Here is a 16,495-nt window from a genome sequence, read left to right on the forward strand (position 1 = left end):
GGTCTTGCATGAAAATAAATATTAGATGAAGTATAGTTGAGTTGGTTACGATGGAGTAGAATTGTAGAAGAGGACAAAAATTTGAATCTAACGAAGTCGAGATAATATCCTCTTCTGTTGTGGTCAACTGTAACTTTTCGATTTACCTCCTCATAGATGATCATGAGACCAACCATGTAGGACTGTTATGGGTGACAGATTTCTTTATAGAAGAAATGATAGAGCATCTTATATCTTATAGATAATCACCCTATTTGGGCCATGGGTTAACACAGAATAAAGGCCCAACATAAAGTAATGGGCCGGGCCAGAGCTTGCTCGTTATCGTGACCTAAGACGCGACTCAAGTCGTGTGCCCGATTCATTTGCTTGGGTCTCTCCGGTCTCCGCATGCATAAAAAGGGGGGAGAGGGCTAACTGAATCCCTAATCCTCCCGTTTCTCGCTTCGTCTTACCGCTTGCGATTCCTGCGGCTTGGTAATTTTTTTCTCGAATTTACTTGGATCATTGCAATATGGTTTCGTTTTTTTTCTGGGAATATGTGTTTAGATCGGGCTTTTTTTCCCTTTGAATTTATTGATGGCCGATTAATTTGATGGATTCCTGTGTCCTATCGTTCTATTCATAATATTTCGTTAGTTTCTCTCACTGATATGATTGTAGATCGATCAGAATTGGGGGTTGTGTATCTTTGTAGTAAAAATTAGGGGTCTGATCGGTTGATGGTTTTCGAATTTGCAGGAAATGGCTGAGTCGAAGCCTGCCATGCGGAAACCTGAGTTTACCAAGGTTAATCAGCTTAGGCCTGGCACCAACGGCCATACTCTCGTGGTTAAGGTGGTCGATGCAAAGATGGTGCTGGCAAAGGGGCGCCCGAATGGTCCTCAGGTTCGTCAGATGCGCTTAGCTGAATGTTTGGTGGGAGATGAAACTGGAATGATCATCTTCACGGCCAGGAATGAGCAAGGTTGAGTTTTTTCTGCAAAACATATAATGATCTCATCATAATTGTTTTTACAATAATTTGATCATTCCAGTAAGACAGTAACTGAGTCTAGCGCGTTAACTAATTAAAAAAAAACATGTTTGTGACTGCCCATATGCTATATTACAAACTTTAACAATTCTAGCCCATTAACAATCAAGTTTAATTCACGTAGCGAGTCTAAAAAAATCTTTTTATATTATTTAATTGTCTTACTAAACAAATATTAGTTGTGTTCTTTATAATTCCACATATGGATTGGTTCACATGCATGCATACTCTTACAAACCAGCTCCCACAAAAATTTGCTCTTGAGTTTAATCATCTACTCAGGTCTTGTTTCTGTATTACCCGTTCTAACCCAACCTTTTGTTTCTTGCTGCTCCAACTTGCTTGTGTTGCTTGATTTTGTTCCCCCACATTCTGGACACTGTCTGCATTTTGTATTTTCAATATTTAAGAAAAATACTGAATTTATTTTAATGATCATTCCGTCATTTGTGAAGTATTTCTCTTGGCACCATTGTTGCATGTCTTGGCTATAAAACATATTTAGAGGTTATCTAGATGACTGGGCTTCTTTCTGACCAGTTCCTACATGTTTGTTTTTTTGCCAAACCAGGCTATGACATTGGCACCCTATCCAGCTCATCTTATTTCTATGCCATGCGTTTCAAGACATCCTCCCTAAATATTACTTCATGTATCGTCTAGGGTTTACTCAAAAAGATATCAGTATAGTCATTTGCATAAATTTACGTTTAGCTCCTAATGTTTCTAAATAGTGAGGTAGTTATTCCACTTATGTTCCTTTCCCTTAATGAGAAGTGTACTTTTTTTTGGGGTCAAAATAGGATCCAGAGGTCCTTAAAGTATTTTGATCATTAATTTTTCTGTTATTGTCCAATGAACATGTACTTTTTCTGTCTCTGGTTGAATATGCAATTAACAGCCATTACTTTTGTTATGTTGTTGCAATTCCAAGTCCTAGATTCCTAGTAGCTTGGATTTAATATCTCGTTATAAGTCCAAGTAGGGATTTTATTGTCTTTCATCTTCATGTCTATATCCTATTTGTTGAATGTGCACTTGGATTTAATTTTTAAATCGTACATGTTCCTTATCAAGTCAACATTCTAACTGCCACAATCAGATATGGAATTGCAGAAATTTCAAGATTTCACCTGTACCCTCATCGACCTGTTTCATCATAGAATTCCACATAGTTCTAATTTAGCATGCAAATTTCAAATCAATACCTCACAATTAGCATCGGCTCAGAGATGCATGCATACGACAAGCTTTTGCTCATTGATGCTATCTTTTTGCCAATATTGACACTAATGTTTGAAAAATCTGTGAACCCAGTCGATTTGATGAAGGCAGATACTACTGTAATACTTAGAAATGCAAAGATTGACATGTTCAAAGGATCAATGCGGCTTGCTGTGGACAAGTGGGGCCGGATTGAAGTCGCAGATCCAGCTGATTTCACTGTGAAACAGGACAACAATCTATCTCTGATCGAGTTTGAGCTGGTGACTGTCGTTGAAGAGTGACCGAAAATGGCCAGTTGATGGTTACTGAAGCAATTGTACTTTTATGCTGAACCAAGACTTGTGATATCATCATGTATCCTCTGTCGGATTCTATAAAATTTCTCAACTGGAGTTTTAGGTCGAAAGAAAGACGCGAGGTCTTAGGGGTAATCATGAAGAAGTAAGTTTGATGCCTGCCTGGGTGATTAAACCTTATAAGCTCATTGTGCTAGCGGAATTTGAACAAAGAATGTCTACGATAGCATAATTATCTCGGATTGCGAAATGTTTAACTTGGGAGATGTCAACTTGTTTCGGCTCTGATCTAAACAATCTTATATTATGAAAGTAAATTATCTTATTCTGCTTAAATGTCTTTTATTTGTTGTATCTGATCTAGACTAGACTACATGCAGGTCCTGAGCACATACTGTTTATTGGATGGATTCCTTCAAAAACAGAAACACTTGCTGAACAATGTTCTTGGATAAACTCATCTGCCATGCTGATTTGGAAAATGTTCATACTCTGTATGTTTTGAGAACAAAGAGGCCCTTCTTGTTTGTTACCTTTGCTCTGACTCATCATCGCAAGGTGACTGCAGATCCTCATCAAGCAGGGCCAAAGATGCTCAATTTATTTTGGCGTTGGATTTAAATGTGGCGCTGTCGCCGGCGTAGACCTTCAAGTCAAGGTGACCTTGTGCTTTCCGGAGCCCTCGGAGGAGCTCTTTAAGGAGTGCATCCCCGGGTTGAAGGAGCTGCCGTAGTTGGGGAACTCGGAGGAGGAGACGGTGCCGCCCTGGCGGAGGAGCTGAAGCTATCGTCGCTGGTGTTGGACTGGTCGCGGTGGTTGGCGAAGCTCTCGACCCGAAGTCTCCGCCGTCGCAGTACGACCGGAAGTTGTGCCGATGACGTTGGATTTGGTGGCGTAGCTTTTGAAGGAGATGGGTACACCGGCGCTGCGTGCCGTTCCGGCGGATAACTGGATATCCCTGGCATTGGGCGAGTAGCTAGAGAACGAGCGCTGCCGGGCGGTCGTCTTAGTTGCTGAACTTGAGGTTCGGCAATTAGCTTCCTCGTCGTAGGAGGAGAAGTCGCCGGCGCCGCTGGTGGCAGAGGAGGCGTAGTTGATGAAGTTGTCGGTGACGACGCTTCCACCGTCAGCATAGGAGGCGAAGAACTCGTTGTGTGCGACGAAGTCACCGCTATAGCGGCGGAAGGAGTCGACGGGTGAGGTTGTCGGAGTAGTGATTGAACTCGTTGCTTCCACCTTTGTCGCCGGAGCCGTAGTCGGAGAAGTTGGAGTTCTGGTAGGCGGCAAAGGCGGATGGCTCGTCCTTGCGGGCGGAGGCGGGGTGGGTGTTGGTATCTGCCAGGTTGCAGTGAAGGCGCGCGCGGCGGCAGCAGCAGAGGGCGGAAGGGGCGACGGTGGTGTAGTCGAGGGCGGAGAGCAGGGACAGCTTGGTGCGGAGGGAGGAGGAAGGCGGGTAGCGGTCGGTCGGCACCTTGCGGTTCCAGTAACAAATCAGCAGATTGAATGCGTCAGCGCACGCCACGTGGATCGGCAGGCGTCAGAATTGACACCACATAAGAATTCCTCCATTCATCGAATTTTCTTCCATATGGGCCCTGAAATTTAAAACATAAGAAAAGATTATCAAAATTTTGCCAATATACATATGTTAACCAATCTCAAACCTTGCCATGGTCATTTAAGACAAGTGAATACAGATTTGATGTTCACTGAAGAAGAGAAAATACTAGTTCCATGCTGAACTTATGGCCAACACAGGCATTGATCTCCAACTTCAATAATTTGTGAAAATTTGAAAAACTTTGTATGGTAGATATGAGACCTAGCTGAAACAAAAATGGGAACCAATGAATAAGTAAACACGCAATGAACTAGAAAAATAAAAACCAATCATAGTATTGTAAAATAAAATAAAATAAAATAATTTATTCACAACTGATTGGAAATCACTTGATAGGTCTAATAAAACTTGATTACTAAGAAGATATACGATATTAGCACTAATTAGTAGTTGAACATGAACTATTGTTCATATTTCCCAAGTATGAATTTTCAATTCTGTAACCACATGTTATGATCTAGGGAGGCTTAAACCTTAACAGGGCAACAAAGAAACAGTCTCAACAAGAAACCAACAACAAAATGGACCAAGCAATTAAATTCAACAAACATGTATTCTTATTTTATAAATAGAAAAGTAGAACATTTGCAAGCAATAATATACGTTTCTAACTACTATCACTTAGTATCCTGTTCTCTGTGAATATAAATATATATCTCTTGCCTATAAACATATGACTGTGTGGATTATCCTCTTATTATAAATTAAAAGAATACAAAAAAATACATATATGATTCCAATTCCAATCTATAATCTTTTGTAATTGGCAATCAATTGCTAAACAAAGGAATCATAACATACCTGTTTCTCGGGAGATGGTTTTTGCCATAGATTTTCCACAGTCACATTTACCGCAGTCACATTGCATAACCTTTGAGCTAATGCTCCAAAGAACAAAAGATTACTCAAGTGAACATAGGCCAGAGAGGGCGCATCAACATGCACATATTCCAGATGTTCATAGGATGTTAGATCTAAACATGTAAGTCTCTGGCAAGTAATTTGAAGCTTGGATGGAGTAATATAGAGAGTTAACCGGCGAAGACTTTGTACTGCTATTTCAATGGCGTCCGCGGCCCAAAATCGTGTGCCTAATTTTAGTTCTTCCAGGTCGGGGCAGCAAGAGAGAAGCCTTGTAGCGTCCTCATTGGAGATTTTGCAAACCCTGAGGGGAAGCTTCTTGTCATTGCTCAAATGAATACGTTCGGGAAGGGTGATGGTCCATGTCTGCCAAATGGAATCTGCGATACGCAGATCCAGAGTCAGGAGCGATGACCCAAATTTGAACAGAGCAGATGGATGGTAGGCTTGCTCAGAGCAAAATAGGGCACATGGAGGAGCACGTTTTTAAAACCGTGAGATTTGGCGTAGTCGATCCAGTTGCAGAGGTTCTTTCCATTGGGGATGTTTATTCGGTCGCAGGTTAGACAAAGACGAGAGATAGAGCGAGTGCGGCAGCTAGTGGCGACGAATCGGTCGATGAAGTTGACTAATAATTTAGGCCGCCGGAAATCGGAGGAGTTGAAGTTGATGGCGGGGACGGAGAACCAGAGGAGAAGATGCCATCGGCGAGAGAGGACGGAGGTGCGGACGGAGTCACGGGTGGGGAGGAAGGAGAGGATGTGATGGAGAAGGGAATAGGGGAGAGCGCTGATGTAGTCTTCCGACGGCTTCCCGAGGCATATCCTGAGAGAGACGAAGGTTGCTGCAGCGGTAGTGAGCAAGGCGGGCATTTACTCTCTAGGGTTCAAATAAAGTAATTTGATTTATCGTCTATTTTTTTTTAAAAAAAAAAACTAGATTTTTTAATATTTATTTTCTGCTTTAATTTTATTTCACGTATTTAATATATACACACTAATTAGGGGCACTCATTGAGCCTTGCAGCCGCCGCCACCGAGTCCGCCACCCTGCCGGGTCGTTTGTCGACGTCTCCGCCTATCCTTATCTCCGCGCTAGCCACCCTCGCCGCGTCCTCCGCCGTCACCTCCTTGTCCGCCGGAATCCTCGCCACCGCGTCCTGCAAAATCGTTCGTACTGAGCGACAAATAATAGCATCAATCCATCATATTCCCAATCGGCGATTAGCACGGACGCCAAGGACGTCGCCGACGGTGGTCTTGAGATCGTCGCGGGTGACGACGGCGTTGGCGTCGGCGGCCAAGCGCGCGGAATCCGCCAGCCCCCCGGGGACGACCACGTTAAGCCCGGTGGCGCAGGCCTCCGCGACCGCCACGGTGTCCACGTGGCGACCCTGGACCGGCTCGTCGCCGACGGTCTGCACGGCCGCCTCCAGCGCCTCGCCCATGGTGATCTTGTCCGTCCACAGGGCCACGTGGCCGACCACGGCACCCGGGCGGCGGACCTCGTCTCGACCTTGAACGGTCGCCAGCCAGTCGTCGGGGCCGGTCGCCGGTCTCCTCGGCTCGCCCTCGCTCATGGTGGCGTTGCAGTGCTAATACCGGTGATTGAGGGTGAGGGTACACGTATAAAGGCAGAAGGATGGTAGAGCGGAGTGACACGTCACGGACGCGTGGCGTTAGGCTGTTAATCGGCGGCTGGTGGAGTGTTGCGATCCGTGACTGCCACACAAGCATTTGGGCGCCACCACAGTTTAACTGCATTTAATTACATGCCAAAGGTTCGAAGAACTTTACACTAAATGACTACTTCAATGTTTAATGAATGCTGCTCATTACATGCCAAAGCCTTTCCCTTTTATGAGGTTCAGGCAAATAAAGGAAGCTTTTAGAACAACATTTAGCTATCAGTCAGGCCTCATCTCTTTGAATAGGAGAGATAAGGATCCTGAGCGATGGTTAGAACATCAGGCCTTTCTGCTTGATTATATGTCAAGCACCGACGAATTAGCTCCTGCGGATGGAAATTAATAACCAAATAATTCTTGTATTAGTTAATCAATCTACATTTTGAGAAAGAAAATAAACTACAAGGGAGAGAGATAACACAACGTGATGTAGTTGTGAAGAAAGCAACGGATCACCTTTGCCTCATTTGAAACAGATGGCTTTGAAGGGAATTCCACTTTGCGAGCATTGATAATGGTGTCTTCACGAAGAATTCTCTCTTGAGTCTGGTCATGCCCGAAGGGGCGTCTACCGAAGAGCATTTGATACAGAATCACACCGGCCGACCAGACATCGACCTGTGTTTCAATAAAGAACTCAGCATCAGACAGGTGATAATCAAATGGCCTGCATGATCTTTGTGTTTCAATAAAAAATAGTTTCCCCCCTTGCTTAACAAATCCTCCTAATGTTAGGTTCATGCTTTCTTTGCCAGGGCCCTCCCTGAGACTATTTGAAGCAAAGATAATAATGCCTTCAGACTTACTGACCTTCGAAGATATCAATGGTGTTTTGCTGAGGTCGAAGCATTCTGGAGGCAGGTACCTACAGACATGACAGTATAAACAATATTACATCAGCCAACAGGATATAAATTGTGCTATTCAAACTCGGATCGAGAATCATTTTGATGAATTTCAAATAGCCAATCGTATTGGATCATGAAATATAATATTCATTTAAAATTATAAAAATATATCTTTTTTTTTTTTGGAAAAAAAAAACAAAACAGAGTTTATATCACAAATTCCCGACATGTTAAATCAGCAGCCTCATCCTCATTGTTATCATCTTTCATTTCATATAAAATCACTCATGCCGTGTACATAATTAAATAGTGTGAAGATCAAGTAAAGAAACAGAGAGAAAAATGAAGGGGAGAATAGATATGTGTGCATTTACCAGTATGTTCCAGCACCTTGGGAAGTAAGTTCCATACCCTGAGATCCAACATCATCCTCCACTATTTTACTTAGGCCAAAATCAGTCACTTTGGCAACACCAACCTCATCAAAGAGAACATTACCAGGTTTCAAGTCATAATGAATGATCTTTTGAAGTCTCTTATTCAAGTAGACAAGGCCATTAAATATCTGAACGATAATAATTTTAGCTTCCTTCTCCGGGAGAATTGGTGTTGCCTTTAGGACAGCATCAAGATCTTTGCCTAACGTAAGCAGCAGAAACATAATAGCATTAGTATAATTTTGGGAATGGTGAAAATTTGGAAAAACAGTGCAATAAACACGAAGTTCTTCAGAACATGAATTGATCATAAGGCTTCTTCTCATAAAGCAGAGAATGACTTTTGAATAAACTAAAAAGTAAAGCATAATGCTTATTTACCACTGCAATATTCTAAGACAGTGCAGAAAGTGTTGTGATCAATCTCGAAGATATCCCATAGCCGCACAATGTTAGGATGCACCAAAGTCTTGTGTATATTGTACTCCCTAATTGCATGTCGTATGTAACTTTGCTTCTTCTCTTCACTCCATTGGCCATTCAAACCATGAAGCTTACATGCGACATATCTATACTCCACTAAATCAAATGCCTGTTTCAAAAGTTTGCAGGTCAAATCACTACAGAAAATCTATGTTCATTTATGTCTATCAAAGTAAACTATAACTTCACCTCTGATGCAGTTGACCATATGATGCATCTACATTATAAAACACTTTGTGCCATGGTCAAAGTAGCTATACATAATACCACCATAGTATAAAATACAAAAAACAGTACCTTGTAAACCTCACTAAATCCTCCTTTCCCTAACAGGTTGAGGAGAGCATAACGTTGGTTAAGAATGGAGAAATTGTTGAAGCGTGAACCATCTTCATCTCGTATCCGCTTCATTTCACGTATAAGCTTTCCCTTTTCCAGTTCATAACGTTCCTTCTCTCTCAAACAACTCTCTTCCTCCTTGGATAATATAAAGAGGCAAAGCAATCAGTGGTCTATGACAAAAAGAAATGTGACACCGCTAACATAGCATAGGAACTAACCCTCTTGATGCTTGCCAAACGAGACTTACAAATCTCATCCTGTACAACAAAATCTTCATCTGACATGCTAGTTTCCATGTCACTGCCATCACCTTTGTCTTCACGGTATGCCAGAAAAATCATATAAGCGTGTGTATGATATATTCACTTTAAGGTGCTTTCAAATTTATCACCCATCCAAGTCACAGGTTAAGTAGGCAATGTGATATTTAATAATAGCTATATTATTGTTGTTCTACAACTCAAAACTTCCAAGTGCTCTGAAGCACTTGCAACTATGTATCAAGTTGGCCAATTCAAATGGTAATATGTTGAACATTTAATGAGAAGCACTAAAAAAGTATCACAAGAAAAGAAGCAAAGAGAGTTACCAGGTTGTCTTCTCTTAAGTGATTTCTTGTACCGCTCAATAGATTCTCTCATCTCCAATAATGATTTCTGCAATATGGCAGTGGAAGAGGATAAAGGGGGAAAAAACAATGTAAATGAACACAAGATTTCACATATGTCACAAAATGATGCAAACAATGATGAGACATACAAGAAAATAGTTACTGCAATGAACTAGCGAAATCACCTCTGCTACTGAATATAGTGTAGCTATATATTCTGATTGTTTGGCAATGATAACAGCACATTCTAACTGGTATACAATAATGAGACTAGTTTAAAAAATTTGTCGGTCAGTAACATTTCCATTTAACAATTTAAGGACGGCAATGTTCTTTTACTGCAACTCAAAAGATAATTATTATCATGAGTTATTACTCATGGTTCACAAGCTTAATCATTTCGCTTATTCTGACAGGGGAATTATTCTTAGATGATATGTTATCAACACCAATAAAATCATATGTTCCTCTAATTTAGTAGTGTTGATAAAGATGCGAAGACATAGATACAAGTATATGACAATAAGATTGAAATACAACTACATCCTACAAGTATCTGATTTTATTGAGACTTTTCTAATATACAAATACTACTGATAAACATACAAGTCCAGTATGATATAATGAATGCAATTTTCATGATTAATTTGAGAAGTAAACATGAGCTCACAAGAACCTACTAGGTGAGCATTAATATCCTTTAATGCTTGACCTTCCTCCCATGCCTCTGAAATAATGGTTCCAGTCCTGCAAAGAACAGAAAACATATTGAAAACAATACAGAGGGTGTTACAATTTGAAAGTATTAAAAACAAACATACCCATGTCAAGATGCATGATGCCTATATTGTTATTTGGTTGTGTTATCAGAAGAATTTAAGTTGCATAAAAATGGAAACTGACAATTTTGAAATGATCATTAAGTTTTATCCAATTCTAAGTATCAATAAAGCATCACTATGCACATCTCCCTTATAATGTTTACTTATTTATATTTTACATACAGCATTTAAATCCATCATACTTAAAAATAATCTATGATAGCAAAAGGCAACCAATACTATTTCTACAAACGTGTAGGAGCAAATGTGGGTTTTAAGTTTTAACACAACAAATTTCCACATTAGATCTGAGTAAATTAAACAATAAGAATATCTAAGAGAATCAAATTTGAAGATGAAAATTCCATGCTAATACAATCCTATTTAAAGTTGTATTTCATAAAACCTTCCTAAAGTTGAATCACAAATGATACATTGCTATGAAAACCTTTATATCACTTCATCAAGCTTGTACTGCTTTCTCAACAATAAAAACAAACTGTGATCATGAGAGCATAGTTTATCCCACTCATAAGAATCAAGGACAATTGATGAACTGTAAATATATTACCATTCAATCTCCTCTAATATTATCTGAGACTTAAAAAAAAGTGAGTCATGCAAATAAAATATCTTAATGAAGGAATCTGTGACTGGGTTCTCAGTCAGAATTCAAAATTTGAGTTCTATTCAGATCAGCTAGAAGTCTAGGATATCAAAGTTGCAAGTCACAATAACTGTCTACTGAACTTCTGTTTAATGACTATTACATAATAGAAATCCAGGAATCGGAACTGGCCTAAGAACGGCAACATTTCCAAGCCTAACAGATTCTTGTCGTACTTTCGCCCTTGCTTCCTGCCTCTCTGCTTTTGAGAATGATATCAGTAGATCAGATAGCACTTTAATCCGCTGCACCATTGCATTAAACGACATCACATCATTTCATCAACATTATGATACATAAATTTATATACTTCAAGAAGTTGACACATGGATGTACAAAATGGTTTCCATATGCTTCTCACGAACAACATTATGATAGCTCACATTAATGAACAATTGATGTTCATGAAAGTATTATCTCTACGCAAGGAACAAGAAGATTACACAAGTTTGGATAGAATAAAACCTTTGTCTTCATTTGTTGATTATGTTCTTTGAGTTCTTTCAGTTCCTGTTTAATGAAAGATGCAATTGAGCTATGAATGTCATCTTCATAAGATGATAAAATAAGCCAATAGTAAACTATCAAATGATGTGAACCTTTTCGAACTGGCGGGCAAGATGCTGAGTTTCAGATGCTTCATGGCGTGCCTTATTTAACTCTTCCTCCAAGGTTGCATTTTTGCCACGTAATAATGATATTTCCTGCTAAACGATCCAAAATTTAATTGAGTTACAAAAATTTCAAATTATAGGAAATAGGAAGAATAAAAGAGAGGAAGGGATGAAGAGGCAGAGTAACACACCATTGTGGAATGATGAAGTAAATCATTAAAAATATCTTTGTACAAAGGGTACATGAAGATAAGATAGCAATTAATAGTTCATCCATCAGCCAATCTTAAGAAGTCCATCGATGTTGAATATTCATTAAATTACACTAATCATGCGCATATCTTCAAAGCTTATAATGAAGATTCACTCTCACCAATAAAATATGCAGCAACTAGGTTATCTAGGAGAATTGTCATACCATTGAAAAGTCACTAACAATAGGTTCATACGAATACCTTCTGATTCTATTTTGCATTTGGTAGTTAAATTATTCCATTTTAGTTCACCTTCTTTATTCCTTCCATCAACCTAATAATAGTTATGGCAACCTATCACATTTATTCTTTCACAAAAAACATTTAAGTTTTTTTAAATTTTTTTTTTTCAGGGAGATTTTGATCTCTGTCACACAGATATTACCCTTGTCAATTACTTATCCAGTTCCTGCAAACTAAATATAAGAATGAAAATGAGAATCTATTCTATTCTATGAATCAACTATCAAAATAATTCACTCTTATACTATTCCATTACCTAAAAATAGCTGTTCTATTTGTGGCCAACTCCATTCTCTGAACCAAACATGTGGTTGCAATCTAAGGTCTAATCTTGTCATTTTAATGTCGAACTACATGATCTAGCTAGGCTAATGCTTTGGTAGAACTGTGTGGCATGCATGAGTATGTCATGATATGTCACGCCCCGGAGGACCTAACATGATAACCAATAAGAAATAGCAGATATGAATAACAGGTAAAATATAGGAGCCAGAAAGTGTAGATCATACAAAATTACAGATTATCAACTTGGCATAAAAGAGAAATTTAATGCATATTGCAATGTGTACAAAGTTTCTTAATTCTGTTATGAATTCAGAGACAGAGAGAGAACCTGCAACAAGGTAATTCTCTCATCATTCCCAAGTGGCAGTTTAGACAAATTTTCCTGCAAAAGGAATCAACCATTGAACATACCAAAGCACAATATCTAATTTTAAGAAAATGAGAACAAAGATTATGATTGAATTCTTGAGGTAGTCAAAAAACCAAGCAACCTATCATAAATATTCCTCCCTGACCTGAACTTTGTAGTAAAATACTGAATAATATAAAGTCTATCTTTCACCAATACGATAAGTTATTAAATATTTGCAAAGAAATCATAAAAATGGATAAAATACTTGTATAGTTTCTATTTGAATTTAGTACCGGTCATTTTTCCTTTTTCCCTTTTATTTTTATTAATCAAAATTTAAAGTTCCAATTTGCTGAAATATGGTCATTTTGTCAATTACACTCGAAAATAAAAGCAATGGAAATAACATGTCAACTGTCTAAGCATCCCAGGGAAATCTACTTTTGATGATGTAGCTCTAACTTGCCAGTTTTTACTGCAGAAGATTTCTTTTGCCAACTACCTCTTTTTAGGCTTTCATCATGATGATCACTTTGCCTGAAGGATAACTTATAGACATAGTTATCTTCATCATCACACACTAGAATTTTGGTCATTAGCTAGAATCATACCACACAGTAAAAAACAATCCCTTCCTTCTCCAATCTGGTCTGCCTTGGTCAGGTAAGAAAATAATGAAGAAACAAATTTCAAATTACTAGAGCACAATTCAATTTTCTACAAAGGAATGATCTTACGGGTAACTCAGCAATTCATATGAACATTATGATAGAAAAAATTGTTCTGGTTGACAAAGCACAGTTAACACAACTTGCTCATATGAAGAATTGACATATGATAATAGGAATTCACTAATTTACACAAATAAAAAGTAGATATACTAAATATAAGAATAAGATAATATAGCTGATTGTTTAGACCAATTTGGACCATGGGTTCTTAGGATTGAAAGATCTTGATTTCAGTCAGGAGCCTTCACAAGCATGCTGACAAGCAAGGTAATGCTGTCTTTTATACAAAAAGACTAATGAACCAATTCATGCATTTTGTCAATAGGTCAGAAAACCTTGAGTGGTTAGTGTGCTAATGAGAGGCGTTAGTATGAAAACACTGGCAGACAATGAAAAATAGCCAAATCACTACCAAGCATGTGTAATGTAACCTTTTCTCAAACAAACTCACATATTGCCATGTACCTATGAAGGAATCTTTTCCAAAGGAATGTAAATGAAAAAGGATAGAAGATATATTTCAGAAGTAATAAGAGATAGCTATGACCAAAACAGTCTTCTCATCAAGTCCCACAGTTGTATCCATCATCCACATGGTAGATAAACTTTGATTACATATCTTACAAGGACAACCTAGTGCACAAAGCTCCCATCAATGCGGGGTCTCAGAAAAAAGGATCTATTGTATGCAATCTTACTCTACTTTGCAAAAGGCTATTTCCTCAACTCAAACATGTAACATCCAAATCATACAGTAGCAACTTTACTATTATGCCAACTTTGATTATATATCTTATGTCCAAAAAAAAGTACAACACAATTTTTCATAATCAAGAAAAGCATAGATAAAGTACCTTTTTTGAGGGACTCTCATGTTGTCCATTTGAGATAACTGAGGAAGTTGATACTATGCGAGTTTGCTCAGATGTCTTTGAGCCACGACCCCTACCAGTTGATGGACGACCTCTACCACGACCCTGCTTTTTCTTATTTGATTCATCCAAATTTCTTCTAATCTCAAGACTCTCCATGGGCTTTATCCTTCCATTTGTTGTTTCCTAAATGAACACCATTTAGCAAGTTTTACATCAATAAGAAAGACAACTATAAAGTGAATATAAGTTCATATAGGAACAATGATATAACAACAAGAATCTCAGATATCTTGTAATATTCACTTTTATCAGCATTATTTTATTAATTTGGAAGGCGCAAGAGATCATGTCATAGGCATAATATGATGAGAATGTCAAAAATTGCAAGTAAGAATGAAACAGTTGCCAAACAGTATTATCTATCTGTTCAAACACTATTATTTTGGTGTGATGTAAGACACTATGACGACCATAAGAATGGTGTTTACATACCATCTTCATAAGAATGAAAAGGGAGATAGAAGAATAATAGAACACAAGCCAATCCAGCAATAAATTGCATCACTTATGAGTGCGAACAATAAAGGTTATATTCAAAGGCTTGAGTTATTGCATATCAGGCAATAGGCATTGTCTAAACCTGAAATATCAGGCTATTCACAAAATCTGGAAAATAATTGGCATGTGAAAAAACATTGGATAAGTGTAATGTTAAGGACACAGAAAAATTCATATTTGTGTTTAATCTACTATTAAGGGACAATTACCTTATATTGTCCAATAGCTAGATCATGATCACCTTCTTCAAATCTCTGGCGCTTCTGAATGTTGTGTTGTATCAAGAACTCTTCGCCATTCTGAAAATGCAACTTTAATCAAAATGGTAAAATATGTGAAATAAGTAAATGATAATACATCAGGCTATTTTTATTTGTCTTTTGTCACAGTAGAAGGGATAATGTTGCTCAACAGATACTCGACATGAACAAAAAGTACTGTCACCATAGACATGCTTCTAGTGAACATAAAAGCTAATGCAGCACTTATCAAGTTCCATGATGGAGAGAATGCAACAAACTCTTGGAGACTATTAAACACAAACATAAATTATTTGTTTTAATCGAATGAGTTACAAATTTTGCAAAGAAAAAACTAATATGATGGTTAGGAAAGGACTTCAATAACACATAGTCAACTAAACATTACTAAATATCAAAAATTTACACCTAGTCGACAAAATATCGATGACACTATCTAAGAGGAATACTATATAAATTCCATCAACGTTTAGAACTTTATAAGTTCTAAAATTACAAACAGCAAAGGGGAGGTAAGGCTAAGGGGAGAACAAGAGTTCAACTTGTGGAGGTAAGGCTAAGTAACAATCTACATGCAAGCACATACTTTTTACTAAATACGAAAATTAAACTCCAGGAAGAAAAATTTATGCAATTGACAAAGTAGTTTCACGACATAATCATTTAATTATCTTGAGAAAGAAAAAACACAGCTTTCGAGTTAAATCTCACAACAATAGGTAGAAACGTAAAATCTACTTGCTAGTAAGTAGAAGAGTAGGATTTGTACTGACATCATCGTCAGAGGATGAGGAGTCAGGCAATTCCTCTTGCTCCGCAAACCTCATCGGAGGAGGAGGAGGAGACTGCCACGCCGACTGAATTGTGAGTGAAGACGAGCTCTTCCCCGCCATGCGAGCCTCCAGCTTGGCCAGCTTCGTCGGTAGGGACGGATCAGGAGGACTCGAACTCGAAGATAACTGCATGACTATGTCGTCGGACATGGCCAATCAGTTCTAGGAAACTAATCAAAGCGACCAAAAACCAACGGAAAAAAGATCTACAAAACCCTAGTTCATCTCATTCCCGCTTCCGCAGTCCGATCCGCCGCCACCTTACTCCAAACGTCCTTTGCAACAACTCGATCCAAAAAAAAACGAAGAAAATTTAAAAAAATAATGATAAGCAAAAACAGAGCCTCAGTTTGCGCTACCGGCGCCACCACTCGCCGGCTCCGGCATCCAAAGGGATACAATACAAGGCGGAGAAGAAGAGAAGGGCGTTTTGGGAAAATACTTTTACGGTAGGGGGGTTTGGGGAAGGTACGCTTGCAAGCGTGAAGTAATTAATGTTTGGGCTCTCTTTGCATAAAGGTCATAAAGGAATAGAAATGATAATAAAATTGCCT

The 16,495-nt window shown here is 38.6% G+C and overlaps 3 protein-coding genes across 7 annotated transcripts; 1 reads left to right on the plus strand and 2 right to left on the minus strand.

Moving 5' to 3' along the window:
• The first annotated feature begins 371 nt into the window (after positions 1–371).
• Positions 372–2,895, plus strand: LOC141841364 (uncharacterized protein At4g28440-like). Its single transcript, XM_074729524.1, has 3 exons — positions 372–477; positions 742–967; positions 2,354–2,895. Exons 2-3 carry the CDS (start codon positions 745–747, stop codon positions 2,542–2,544), a joined length of 414 nt encoding a protein of 137 aa, XP_074585625.1. The 5' UTR covers positions 372–477; positions 742–744; the 3' UTR covers positions 2,545–2,895.
• Positions 2,896–6,008: 3,113 nt separating this feature from the next.
• On the minus strand, positions 6,009–6,620 carry LOC141837082 (late embryogenesis abundant protein D-34-like). Its single transcript, XM_074724550.1, has 2 exons — positions 6,276–6,620; positions 6,009–6,200 (listed from the first exon to the last, which is right to left on the minus strand). The coding sequence occupies exons 1-2, from the start codon at positions 6,618–6,620 to the stop codon at positions 6,042–6,044; spliced, it is 504 nt and encodes a 167-aa protein (XP_074580651.1). The 3' UTR covers positions 6,009–6,041.
• Positions 6,621–6,819: 199 nt separating this feature from the next.
• LOC141839259 (serine/threonine-protein kinase TOUSLED-like) lies at positions 6,820–16,322 on the minus strand. 5 transcript variants are annotated; one of them, XM_074726969.1, is made up of 16 exons: positions 16,157–16,322; positions 15,882–16,075; positions 15,058–15,147; positions 14,270–14,473; positions 12,661–12,714; positions 11,536–11,643; positions 11,402–11,446; positions 11,069–11,181; positions 10,129–10,195; positions 9,428–9,494; positions 9,057–9,154; positions 8,794–8,973; positions 8,395–8,605; positions 7,951–8,215; positions 7,185–7,593; positions 6,820–7,054 (listed from the first exon to the last, which is right to left on the minus strand). In XM_074726969.1, exons 2-16 carry the CDS (start codon positions 16,071–16,073, stop codon positions 6,959–6,961), a joined length of 2,199 nt encoding a protein of 732 aa, XP_074583070.1. In that variant the 5' UTR covers positions 16,074–16,075; positions 16,157–16,322; the 3' UTR covers positions 6,820–6,958. The 5 variants fall into 5 exon arrangements, with proteins under 5 accessions (XP_074583070.1, XP_074583072.1, XP_074583071.1 ...); XM_074726971.1 differs by having other exon boundaries at positions 7,185–7,346; positions 7,539–7,593; positions 11,536–11,640; positions 15,882–16,322; XM_074726970.1 differs by having other exon boundaries at positions 7,185–7,346; positions 7,539–7,593; positions 15,882–16,322.
• Between the last annotated feature and the right edge of the window lie 173 nt (positions 16,323–16,495).

This window comes from Curcuma longa, chromosome 11, assembly GCF_044706935.1.
Source record: "Curcuma longa cultivar G26 ecotype Majalengka, Jawa Barat chromosome 11, ITB_CL_G26_1.1, whole genome shotgun sequence".
NCBI classification, from domain to species: Eukaryota; Viridiplantae; Streptophyta; class Magnoliopsida; order Zingiberales; family Zingiberaceae; genus Curcuma; species Curcuma longa.